Source organism: Alosa sapidissima, chromosome 13, assembly GCF_018492685.1.
Source record: "Alosa sapidissima isolate fAloSap1 chromosome 13, fAloSap1.pri, whole genome shotgun sequence".
Classification (NCBI taxonomy): Eukaryota; Metazoa; Chordata; class Actinopteri; order Clupeiformes; family Clupeidae; genus Alosa; species Alosa sapidissima.
In genome coordinates, this window is record NC_055969.1 from 2,730,888 (window position 1) to 2,744,118 (window position 13,231).

The 13,231-nt window shown below is 40.5% G+C and overlaps 1 protein-coding gene across 3 annotated transcripts in view; it reads right to left on the reverse strand.

Moving 5' to 3' along the window:
* Positions 1-6,059, reverse strand: part of LOC121680971 (uncharacterized protein KIAA2026) — a 40,823-nt gene extending 34,764 nt beyond the window's left edge. For 2 of the 3 annotated variants that reach the window (XM_042060565.1, XM_042060564.1), the window contains exon 1: positions 4,303-6,027. In XM_042060565.1, the coding sequence (XP_041916499.1) occupies positions 4,303-4,928 (626 nt within the window). In that variant the 5' untranslated portion in view covers positions 4,929-6,027. Of the gene's footprint in view, positions 1-4,302 lie in introns of all 3 variants that reach the window. The other variant, XM_042060566.1, reaches the window with a different exon arrangement.
* Between the last annotated feature and the right edge of the window lie 7,172 nt (positions 6,060-13,231).

Below are 13,231 nucleotides of genomic sequence, written 5' to 3' on the forward strand. Positions count from 1 at the left end.
TAGTTTATACAATGCTGTGCAAAAGTTAAGACACCCACGCTGAAATTGACTAAAGGGAGGAATAAAAAACATATTTTGCCTTTTGTCTTAATGCCTTAATTAAAAAAAAAAGTAGGACATCAAAAAAGTAGGACATCAATTATTTTTTAATGCATCATGTATCGTAAATAAATACTATTTAAATGTCTCAACTTATGCACAGTGCTGTATATTCTAAATAGTAATAGTTTGTACAGTGGCCTACAGTGTACAGTTGTAATAATTTGTAACTCAATCTGTCCATTTCTTTCACAAAATCCCACCACCATTTAAGGAGTAATTTTTTCAAATGTTTCGGGGGGGGGGGGGGATTCTAGGGGAAACACTGTGTCTTATGCAAATTGATCTCAATGGTGCATTTTTGCCCATGTTCAGGGTGGAAAATAAAAAAGAAAGATTTGCATAAGACAAGTCAAACTGGTGTTTGGGTAGATGACAAATAGCAGAATTCAGACTGTCCATGTGTCACACAATTGTTAAAAATTGATATGGAAATGTTGTAGGTCTGGTAGGTTCAAGTTCTGTCATATTAAATTTATTGGATTTGTATTTAACTTTTGACTCAAAATAATCATCCAAACATAAAAAATGTCATATGGTGTGACTGTCCACCATGTGTGCGAACTTCCTAAAAAGAATGTATATCCATAAAAAGTATAATTACTTTAAAGTTTTACCATGTATATAAAATAATTGGATGTTTTTTACAACCACAGAAAGTTTTGATGTTTATGCATGCTGTCCAACTAAGTTATAATGAAATATATTTTGTCCATAAAATGGTTGTCATATGGCATGACACTATATTATATATTTTGACCGGGCATTCATTTGGACATCATTATTGTGAAGAGGACCCTGCTTAACCAGGACGTAACAATAGAATGTCAGGAGTAATTGGCATGGTCAAGAGGTGAGTACTGCTTTTTAGACTTTTATATAAAAAGCTTTGAATTGGACATCATCAATCGTGGCCAAATTTTAGTGTCTTATGGTGTGACATCATTTGCCTAAAAAGTAGCTATTTTTCACAAATATTCTTCATGAATTCTTAAAAAGCACTGCTGCCATGTGGTCAGTTGCATGCTAAATAATAGCTAGCTGTATTTAACTGTCTAGAAAATTAGCTTAACTGTCAAAATGTCATATACATGTAGTGTGACGCTGCATCATATGGTGTGACAGTTTTTTCAAGTCACACTATATGACATTTCTGTCACACCCTATGACCAAATTGCATTTTTACATAAAAGTTCTTGTAAAAACATGTTTTAAATTCTTTTTATACTTTAAAAAGAATACTTTTTTCTTTTATGTTACCATATCATGTTAGTTTAAAAAATAAATACTATTCCTCCATTTCTTGTCAGTGTGAAGCAAATATGTCCAGCAAAGAGAGAACACGCAAGTACAGGGAAAGACTGAATGCAGACCCTGCAAAGAGGGAGGAAGTCTGAAAACTGTTAAAGCTATTACTATACATAAAATGATTTTGAATTCTATTCGTTTACTGCTATGTGAAAACTGTAATAACTACCTCTGTTACATGGTATTTAAAGTTTTAAACTTTCATCTATTTTGCTGTTACACGCATACACCATTCATACAGTGACTTCAAAATTCATTGTTAATGATTTTATTGTCATTAAAAACCCTGTTTTGCTCTGACACATGGTGGAGTGGTGCAGTTCATCATATGGCGTGACACCATGTCATTTGGTGTGACATTAAATAATAGTTAGGTTTTTATTTTTATTTTTTTTGGCTGTTACTGCAAACAAGAATATTTTTAAGGATGGCCTAATTGACACATTGGAATTTCACATTTCATCTTTTGGCATTTTTGGAAGCCCATAATGTCTGTTCTAATGAAGTAATGGTAGAAGGTTGGAAACTGGTGTGGTAGTTCACTGTAGCCGGTACTACTTCTGGAGGCAGAATCAACATTCCTTACTGTTTGGGTGAGAGGTGGGTCACCAAAGTCCTAAAAAATGTTGATGGCATGTGTGTTTTTCCACTTTTTGGGTGGCCCTAGCACCACAATTAATGATCATATTTATTCTAAACAGAATTATTTGTTATATGTGGGAACCTTGCCCTTGCCCAAATCAATTTGAAGGGTATGGTACCACTGGTGGGGGTTTTATGGGGGTCCAAAAACCCTCTCCGGCAGAGGTGACTTTTTTGGAACCCGGTATTTGGACCCCCAAATGACCATGTGGGCACTTGATGATCCTATTGGGATTTATACCAGATAAAGATACATATTTGTTCTTTCTTTCAATGAAATAAAACCTTTGACTATGAAGCTCCATAATATGAATTTTATTCTTCATAATGCACCATTTTGGACATTGTTTCCAGAAGTCTCGAATGTAGATCAGGGAGAATTTTGTGATGATAAAGTATGAAAATAGTGGAAATAACTTATTAAGTATTATGCTCAGTGATGGCAAACAATGAAATACTGAGACTGTCACGGATTAACCCCTTATCCCCCATGAAAGAGACCCGCCATCAAACTTTTAAAGGTGCCATGTGTAAGAATTGAGGTAAAAATATCCCAAAAAATGAGCTACACGCATCAAAAGAATGAGAAGAAATAAGGGTGATGATGTCATTAAAAAAATTACAAGGTATAGTGCTGCAGAGATATCAACCTGAATTAGCATGCTAAATTACTAGCCACAGCCCGACAGATGTCATAATACCAGTTTCGGCCATGGGAGGCGGTATGCGGGCAACATAACCGCCAGCCAAACTGCAATATACGTGTCTCGGTTGTTACTCTAGGGTAGACCAACTCACTTTCTGGAGGTATACTGCCCCCATCTTTTATGGAATGTGGAGTATGAATTGATTTTTTGGCATTGTGTTGACATTACACATGGCACCTTTAAAGAACTAAACACTATGTAACAAAGATTGTTACATAGTGTAAGAACACTACAGATAGAAGTTTTTCCTTGCCCCCTCTCACTCTCCAAATAAAATTGAATTGAAAATTAAATTGAATAGTATCCAAGAAATTATGAATGCAGTGGCATCATTTTGTCATGGTCCTTTTGGTCAAGTTTCTATTGGCGAGCAATGCGTCCATAGATGTCTGGCACACTGACACAACAAATGATATGTTGGAATGGCACCCAACAGGGGATCTGTCTGACATTCGTCAACATTTTTTAGTACTTCGGTGACCCACCACTCACCCAAACATTAAGGAATGTTGATTCTGCCTCCAGACTTGTGTAGTACAGGCTACAATGAACTACCACACCAGTTTCCAGCCTTCTACCACTATTAGAACAGACGTTATGGGCTTCCAAAAATGCCAAAAGTTGAAATGTAAAATTCCAATGTGTCAATTAGGGCCTTGAGTGACACCCGAAATTCAAATGGATGCCATGGGCAAACCGTTTGAGATATTGACCTGAAACGTCAGATTCCTTTGTTTGGTGACATAAGGCATATTGTCACCACTTTTCAGCAAAATCTGAGAGGTGTCATACATGGGTGGCTGAGTTGGCGTGGAATGACCCAACTGCCTCTGGATGCGGTTTACTTGCATAAAAGTATGCCGCAGATTTTGCCAGAACATGCCATCCCACATGGGTATGCAGTGGCCATTCAATGTGTTCATAAACTGACACTGCGAATAGCCTACTTTGGACTGATTTCAGACATTGAATTTAAACAAACAACCATTGCAACTGCACATTCCCAAATCGAAACAAGCGACCAACTTCCAACTACTATGTCCCAAATTTAAAGAAAGTTTCAGAACGCCACATGACCAGACCTTGACCAGACAAAGAGTGGCAAAGTGTGACATCACACACAAAACTGTGTTTGTAGGCACAGGAGAGCAAATTTCTGATGACCATGCATCATTCCACAAAATGGTGCTTATCTTCTCTATCAAGTTATTCAATTAAGCTAAACATAGCCTTAACTCAAGCCTATGTCATTTTGATCTGTAATAAATGTCAAATGCAACCATGCTTAAATTGTGCTTTCTGCACATTTATTAAACTATAACAATATGCGATATTCATTACTACCTGTGGGCATGTAAGCTACAGGTTTTCTAAAGGAATAGCGCACTGTAAAATAAACTCTACAATTACGGTTACAGAACACGTGGAAACTGTTTACAGGACACATTGGAACACTGGATTCCATTTTTTTGTGTTTAAAACTACATTGTAAGTAGCCAGGGCTGGTAGTGGAAATAAATTAGTGGGAATAATACAGTCAAATTACCTTGACAGCAGAGTGAGTTTCTGTTCCAGGATTATCTCCAATTTCTGTGCCTGTCTTGAAATCCAGTGGTCAACACCATGGAACCTATAACAGTTCTCAAGCATCAGCCTGAAATCAGCCACAAAGTCTGTGATACTGTCATACTCCCGGTTCACAAACTTTTCATCTATTCTCTTGAAGCACATTCCTTGTTGCACAGAGTCTGCAAGTGAGTTGTCCTGTATTCCAACTGGGTTCCAAAGGGGAGCTGTGATGGCCTTGTGCTTCTCTAATAGAAAATCGTGGAATATTCTGTAAGCTTGTTGCACTTCATAGCTTAAGTCATCATCATCGCTGGATGCATTCTGTAGACAAACTTCAGATAAAGCTCTACTGTCCTCTGAGACTACTCTCAGTTCATCCCTAATGTGTAAGTCATTCCATTCGCTGTGAGATGTGTTATCCACCATTGAGCCTGAAGCTGAGGCCCCATTTGGTAGTTCAGAGAGAGCGATAGAACTCTGGAAAACAAAGCGTTTAGGACTGTCGATGTTCTCTGTCACGTCCTTGTGGTAGACCGTGAGATGCGAAGATACATCTGGAAAGCTACCCGATTTAGCCTGACTTGTGTCCACTTGCACCTTCATTCTTCTGTAACTAAGCAGCTCCCTACAACTACTTGATGCACTCAAATAACAATGTCAACCAGGCAGAAAAGCTCAATTTTACGGTCAACGAATAGGAAAATGAATTTTCGGGTTATAAATTAGTTACGAATTATAATTTAGTATTAAACCTAATCATAGTGCAAAATCTGACATCTATTGCAGGTTACGCTTGTCTCGGTTTACAGGTTAAACTAGCGAGTGACTGGTACTCAATAGCCTCAATGTTGATGTCAGTTTGCCTGCGAACCACCACCACCACTTATAAAATATGATAGCTAGCATACAAACACAAGTAAGCCTGTAACCTAAGCTACGTTAACGATGACCGTCAGTCACGTACTAGCTAACATGAATCCCCGTGACGTTATCTATGGATATAGGACTTAATTACACAATAGCCTAATTTAACCAACGAGGTGCACATTCTTTCCGTAACAGATAATTATTTGAATACCAAATACAGTACTATTTTTCTACTAGTTTTTCAGCCAGTCAGATCAGTTATATTCTCTTCCAGGCCATTTCCCATACCTCTACACTCGGCGCGTTCAATTGGCCTCGTGGACCGGGGATGGAGCCTCGTGCACGGGCTAGAGTTGCTGCTTAGCCCGCCTATACGGATGTTATTGTTTCAATGCACAGGCCTTGGGTAGCCAGACCTTCTCCAAAGACGCCAGTAACGTTACACACAATCCAACTTCTTTCATTATTTAATGTTAAACTTTGTTGACTTGGTCACGTTTACATAGGTTGCAGTGAAGTCTGTCACTGTGAACATTTCCCATCTAGAATGGTTTCGTTGACTTAACCGCTTACAGTAACGTTAACTTGCTAACGTTATATCTGAAATACGAGCTCATTTAATTCGTCAACATTAGCCAACCAGAGCTAGCTACTCGGTTAATATCCGATTAAAGTTGTTTTTACAAAACAAGACATTGAAAAGCAAAACAAGAGTGATTTACGCACTGATGATTAAGGCTATGCAGTTGTACAATGAGGACTCTGGTCATACGTCTACTAACATTAAACGACCAAGCTAGATAGTTGACAGGCTAACATTAGCCCACTATCAACTACACTTTACTCCTCGGCGTGAAGAGGATCTGACGTAAGCTCTATTGACAACTTTCGGAGAGGGAGTTACCTAGCGTTCATGGGCTTCGGAAAAACCTTTTTCCGAGTGAAAACCTCATCATTCCGTGTCATTCACGTCACGTAATGTGCAGAGGTCGGAAACTGGGGCTAGATTTTGCTAACAGTAACAGAGTAGAGCCCAGTTAGGGGTATGGCAAGCCGTTCAAGACAAAACGTCTGTCAAAATAACGCCTCCACGTGTAGATTTTTTATGGCAAGCCGTTCAACACAAAACGTCTGTCAAAATAACGCCTCCACGTGTAGATTTTTTACTTCTTCAGGAGTAAAAAATAGATGTCTGAGCGTCAGACGTCAAATTTTTAAGTGTGCCACGCGCAAAAACTTTGCATCTGACGTCAGAGGTAAAAAAATGACGTCTGGGTGATTTGCTGCAATGCCAGAGCCTTTGTGCCAGAGTAGTATGATGGGGACGAGACCGCCTATGCCGAGTCAAGACCGAGTCTTTGAAGAGTCGAGACCGAGTCTATTGGTTTTCAAATACAGTCGAGTCCGAGTCAAGACCGAGTCTTTGAGGAAGCAAGTCCGAGTCGAGACCGAGTCCTTTAGGAGTCGAGACCGAGTCGAGACCAAGACCAGGGGCGTAGCACCAAATTCTGGGCCCTATGCACAACCAACCAACCAACCACCGGCATAAGCATATAGATATATTAGCAGGCAATTCCAATGTAGCCTTATGGATGTGACTGAACATGCTTAATATTTAAATATTCTGTGTAAAATTTCCTCAAATTTCATTTGCTTCATAAAAACATAAGAACATTTTATTTTTCTGATGGTTGTGGCAAAAAAATGGTCTATTCTAATTAGACTAGACTACAGTGAAAGACAGAGCATGACAGTGTTGCTAAATATACATTGCAGTATAGCCTTTCGTGTGATTTCATTTTAAACTATAGGCTCACCTTGTCTCAAGAACACATCAGATGGTGAGAGGTCTGCTGCTGCTGCATCACCCTCTGTGACAGTTTCTGAAACTGAGTGTGATGCGTTTCACAAGTTAGCTTTGCTACTAATTTGACAGCCTTTCCTCATGAACCTACATAACATTGAGCCTACTAAGTTAAGCTATTAGCTCATAATAATTTTCGAATTAGTAGGCTATTGAAATATTGTGGTAGGTTAAATCAGGCATCATGTTATTTCTAATTTTGTGTTAATGCTGTTTTAGCACTGATAATCGCGGATTCGCGGTGGTATTGAAGTGTTTTGTAACCTTCAGGAGTTAATTTCATTTGTAGACTATTGCTTTCACATTGGGCTCACCTTTCTTGGGAAAGAAGGCTGTTAACACTTGTTTTCCCTCATTTATTTTTTTCTCCCTTTCTTGCCTCTCTTTTCTTTTCTGGGAACCGGATTTAGCTTTCTTAGACTTAGACATCTTCACACCGTGACCGTCTGCATTGCCGCTTCGGCAAAATGAACGTTACTTCAAAAATGCGCCTAGCAGGAGAAGGCGGACTGAACCATTTCGTGCAAGGGAGAGGGTGCCTGCCCTCAAACAATGTTGGCTTGGACACAATTTAATACATCAATCAACTGATGCATTTACCCAAAATATTTGCATCTATATTAGTTAATAACATTTATTAAGATCTTTAAATTAAGGAAATTATTTATTATTAAGGAAAATAAAATTCAACTCCTTAGGGGCCCTCCCCCCACTTGGGGCCCGGGTAATTTATTCCCACTTGTCCCCCCACTACGACGCCCTTGACCAAGACCATAAAAAAAATGTCAGTTTTCATATTCATAATTTCCCAGACAGCATTGACATCTGTGCCAGATCCGTTTTTGAATCAGCAGATTCGCGCAGCAGTCGCACTCACTATGCAGATCTGCACCAACTTTGCGCCAGACTTGTCTATAGCTTCTGACTGTGACAGTCCATCCAGCGGGTGCGGCGCCTATCCGGGGCAGCTTCGCAGACCAGACGCGCCACAACTGAATTGAGTCCGCCCGGCGGGTGTGGGCCAGATCCGCAGGAGCTGTGCAGACCTGACGCACCACAACTAACGGAACACTTTTCCCCCACATAAACCTGTAACTCTGCATTATGTGATTATGCAGAGTGGAAGACTACAGGCTGCACCGTCTTTGTGATTATTGGTAAGTACATTATACAAGTATCATTTTAAATGTAAACTGGTGTTGATGTCATTTTAGTCTGCTAAATATTTAGGCCTATATTAAACATGAAAGTTTACAAACTTAGTTAACTCTGATATTCTTACAACCTGAAACGTGCCAGACAAGCTGGGTAGTAGCTAGGTTAGCTTGTAGTCTAGGTTCTTTTGAACATGCATCCACAACTATGTGAACATGAGCTTTAAGGCTAAATTGGTGAGCTTTGCTTATTATTCACCAAAATCGCTTAATATCGTGTCCATTGTGTATTAGCTGCAAATTCGTAGCCATTAGCGCTAATGTTACCCACTTTGTCTGTAGCTAGCCTTGCTGCTAGTAGCACTGCAGGTATTGCATAGACGGCCAGCGTTTTTTAAGCCTGTTTAAAATGGATTTAGAGTGGAAAAACTTGGCTGTAAACACTAGGCTTTTTATCGAAGATCCACAAGAATTGTCGCTGTCCTCCAGTTTATCCGGTTTGGGATGCAATGCGTTGTTGGCATACTATACTGTTATAAAATAAATAATCTTTGGATGTTGAATCTAATATTTACTCTTTGTTTCGTGTGCTTTTTGTACGTCTCACAGGAGCAGTGAGGAAGAATCGTTAGTCCATTGGGCTAGTTTTTGCCCTGGTCCTCTGACATCCATCCGTGAATGGCGCTGCTATTCACCGTCTGCTCGAAAATATTTCTCAGGACAGCTACTAGCCTCTGCGAGAGATCTGCCACTGCCGCGACCAAGGAACTGCTGCTGACCTGCGAGCTGCCATGATAGCAGCCTGCCCTGCAGTCTGGATTGAGTAGCCTAGCTAACGTCGAAGAACTCACGAAACAACAAACTGTCGCGGTCAAAGTCCACCGACCTGCTGATCTGCAGGATCGCCCAACTGTTCTGTGCTTTCAGTGCTCCCCTGCCAGTAATCTTCCTCCGACACCGCTGAGCGCCGTCGTCATCATCATCGGGACATCAGCCGGTTAGATGCAACGGACTATGTTAACATGACTTTTTCTTTCAGTGCGTTTAGCGGAGTTTGTTTACATAAGCCTTATATTTCACATATTGGTTTGTGTTATGTTGTAGGCCTAGGCCTAAGCTTAGGCTAGCGGACACAGTGTTCTCTTTTGCCTTTTTAAAATAAAAAAATATTTTGAAAATTACAAATTGTGTGGGTCTTAATTCTCTGATAGCTTAAATATGAATCACAGACCAGGGCCAGATGAGCCCCAGATGTAGAATATGAGTCTGGGCCAGATCCGCACCAATGCCATGGCAATATTAACTGTACTGGGCCAGTTCTGGCCCAGATCTGTCTCTGATCCGTAATTCCAACCTGTTCCGGTATTGGCCCGTTGGAAGAAATGACCCCGGGGCAGGTCCGTTTAGAGGATCTGCGCCAAATGCTAATTAAGATCTGGACCAAATCTGGCCCAAATATATTTTGCTGTCTGGGTTAATATCACCCGAGTTATTAATCAACCATTAGGCCTACAGACTAAGCTAGATTGGGAATTGTTTAGAGGAGTAGTCTTAACGTCTTAATATGGACTATGCTGACCTACAGACACTCACCGGCAGCAGAGCCATAGAGATAAATAAACGGCTCTGATGGCAGTATCTTTGCATTGCACCATGGGATGTCATTTTCAAATAATGCCGGTCAACATTGCATTTTATTATTATTGTTGTTATGTGTTGTGTGTGTTTTTTTATAGGAACATAAAAAATGCGTTGGTCTCGAGGACTCGGTCTGAAATTACGAGTCCTTTTCCTCCCACTGTGGTCCGAGACCGAGTCAAGACCGAGTCTTTGAAGGAACGAGACCGAGAAAGCAGAAATTGGTCTCGAGACCGGACTCGAGTACTACATCACTACAGAGTAGACACAGCATTGGCTGCTGGAAACAGGAAATGCAGCCGCTATAGTTGCAGCAGAAGAAACATGATGCCAGAGCAATGTGCAGCATATTCCTGCTCAAATTGGCGGACCATCGCAAACAGTGTCATGTGAAATTAGCACAATTTAAAGCAGCTTCCTATGTAGTGAACTAGCCTACTGCTGTGTATGTGTTACTAAGCTTGCTACATTTGACTGGGGCGGTAGTTTTGTGTAGTGAAGTTTTATTCATGGCAGAGTAACTGATAGTTTTGCTCACTACAATTCCCAAGTAGCTTGCCAACACTGTATTATTCACATGTAATTCACTGTAACAAAAATAAGATGCATCTCAAATCCCTTTTTATTCATTTATTTATTTTATATCTCCCTAGAACAACTGCAAGGACTACCACGAATGAGCTGAACGGTGTCCTCACACCCCTGGAACTGAGGAAGGTGTAGCTCTACATTGCATTACTGCAGGGCATCTGCTAGACTGTGACTGAATATTTGATTTATGAGCTCCACCTTCATCACCTTTTTGGTAAGGCAACTGCTCTGCCCATGACCGGAAAGCACTGCAGAGGGTGTGAAAACTGCCCAACGCATCACCGGTTCCTCACTCCCCTCCATCGAGGCCATCCAGGGCAAGCGATGCTTGCGTAAGGCGCGCAGCATCATCAAAGACTGTTCACCCCACTCTCTTCAGGGAGGCTTTACAGGTCTCTCCGCACCTGAACCAGCAGGTTCAGAGGAAGCTTCTTTCCTGTGACTGTCACCCTACTAAACTCTAGCTCTGCATCCCGGTGACATCCAACGAACTTAAGCCCCCATCACTCCCGCCCCCGCCTGATGCCTCCTTGTCTGTGCTTGTTGATGTGTCCACGACCATGGTGACTCAAGGCTGCCATGGTCGTAGAGTATATACTTATACTATATACTATACGACCATGGCAGCCTTGACAGGGACAACACGAAGACGGACATCCCCCACCCCACCCCCTCACAACTGGACTACCCTATCCCATCCATAGTGTCTATTTATTTACAAACTTATCCATAGCCATATTCTCTACTCTACTCTACTTATTCTTAATACTATTATAATGTTACTGTTTCTGCACTACAATGGTACTGTTACCACACTGCACATAGCTGTACATACTGTACATATCTGTTTATATGGTTTATACTAAATATCCATATTTATTCAGTTTGTCTGTAATATATTCACTGCATAATACACTGCATATCTAATATTTTTCTTACTACTACTATAATGGTACTGCCACTACATTGCACCTATCTGTACATGTTGTTTATATTACATGGCCATATTTATTCTGCTCTTCTAAGGTTACTGCTAATACACTGCACATACTTATATTTCATTTATACTACTCTGCAAACTGGCAAACTTCAGGAAAAACTCAGGAATCAAGTTTATTCTGTTACAAGCAGAGAGGGTACAAAAATGGTCTATGGTCTATGTAGGCCTAGCCCAGGCCTGGAAGGCCTAGGTTGGCCTGTAGCCAACTTCTCCTCTCTTCCGTTCTACATCTTAGTCCAAGTCCAAGTCTAAATCTGACAAACATTGCAGTTTAGTTACTTTTGTAAGGGTTAAACAAAGGACAATTTTGGCGCCAAAACAAGCCCACTTGGTTGGCTCTCCACTTGGCATCAGACACACCTACTCACACCCACTTCACACCTATCTGAATAGCATGAGGAGAGATATCTTATATATCAGAAATATCACTTATAGAATGTTCCAAACATTCTCACAATCAAATCATTACAATCCTTGTACTGAGACTATCACAATGATACCAGACATGACACATGGATACATATATCAAGGTAACATCCTTTGTCCTGTATACCTGATAGCCCTTGAACCACTACATTAGCATTTGATTGGGGGAGGGGAGGGTGTCTTTGTTTTAAACCAAGAAGGGCCACATGGATAACGGAAACTAGTTTAGAAATTAAATTATTATTAATTTTAACCGTAAAATTATTGCTATCAGCACCAACTACTTTGTATATCACATTGCACTTTTCTGCTTTTTTGCACTTCTGGTTAGACACAAACTGCATTTTGTTGTCTCTGTACTTGGACTCTGCACAATGACAATAAAGTTGAATCTAATCTAATCTAATCTAATCACCTGCATTCGCCACTCTGTCTCCCATTTTCCCACTGTCTGGATGACTCTGTCCTCTTTTATGGAGTTTACCCAGTTTCATTATGTACTGCCACCTGCTGTCTGTAGCACTTTTGTTCTCAGTCTAAGTGTATCTAAGCAATTTTAGCAAGGAGGACTGGGAACATACAAAATTACATGCACCAGTTGTGCATGTACTGTCACCAGCATGACAGTAACCTCTGTCTCACTGAGCCTGTGAAGACACTCCCAGATTATTTACTGATTGCATTGAACAGGGCTGATCTCAGCGGTTTTTAAAATGTTTCTTAATTCATCTTTATTTGATCTCTTCATTGGGGCTGGAACCTGTGAACTGTGAATAACACATGCTGGCCTTTTTGTCTTGTATTAATGAACTGTTACACTTACTTATGCCAAAAACCAATGTCTGTTTTTTAACGATCAGAAACAAACCTACAAACTTGCACTTTTCAATGTTCATGGACCTTTTCTAACAGATATTGAACCCAGTTACACCATTTCCTTTACTTATTCCAAACCAGTGTCTGTTTATCAAACTTTATTTTTGATGGCACTGAACTTAAATTTGAAAACACTTGAAAATGTGTATGGAATTACAACTACATTTAACTCATTACAACTTGTATCAAACAGTGGCGGAACAAGTCAGAGCCGGGCCGGGGGCGGGGCACAGGACCGGGCCCTTTATTAAACTCATCATAACATAATTTTACAACATAGGCTACACATGCCCGCAACAGCGGGTGTTACAAGCGTCAGCACCACGGAGAGCAACTATGTCATTTTGAAGTCCATCGAACGTACATGAAGTGTAACCAAGAGAACAACAAAAACATTAGGCTACATGACCCCTAATAATAAAACAATAATAATACGCAGCACTATTTGAAGGGCATACGACGAGCCTTGCGCTCCGCGAACTCGTCCACG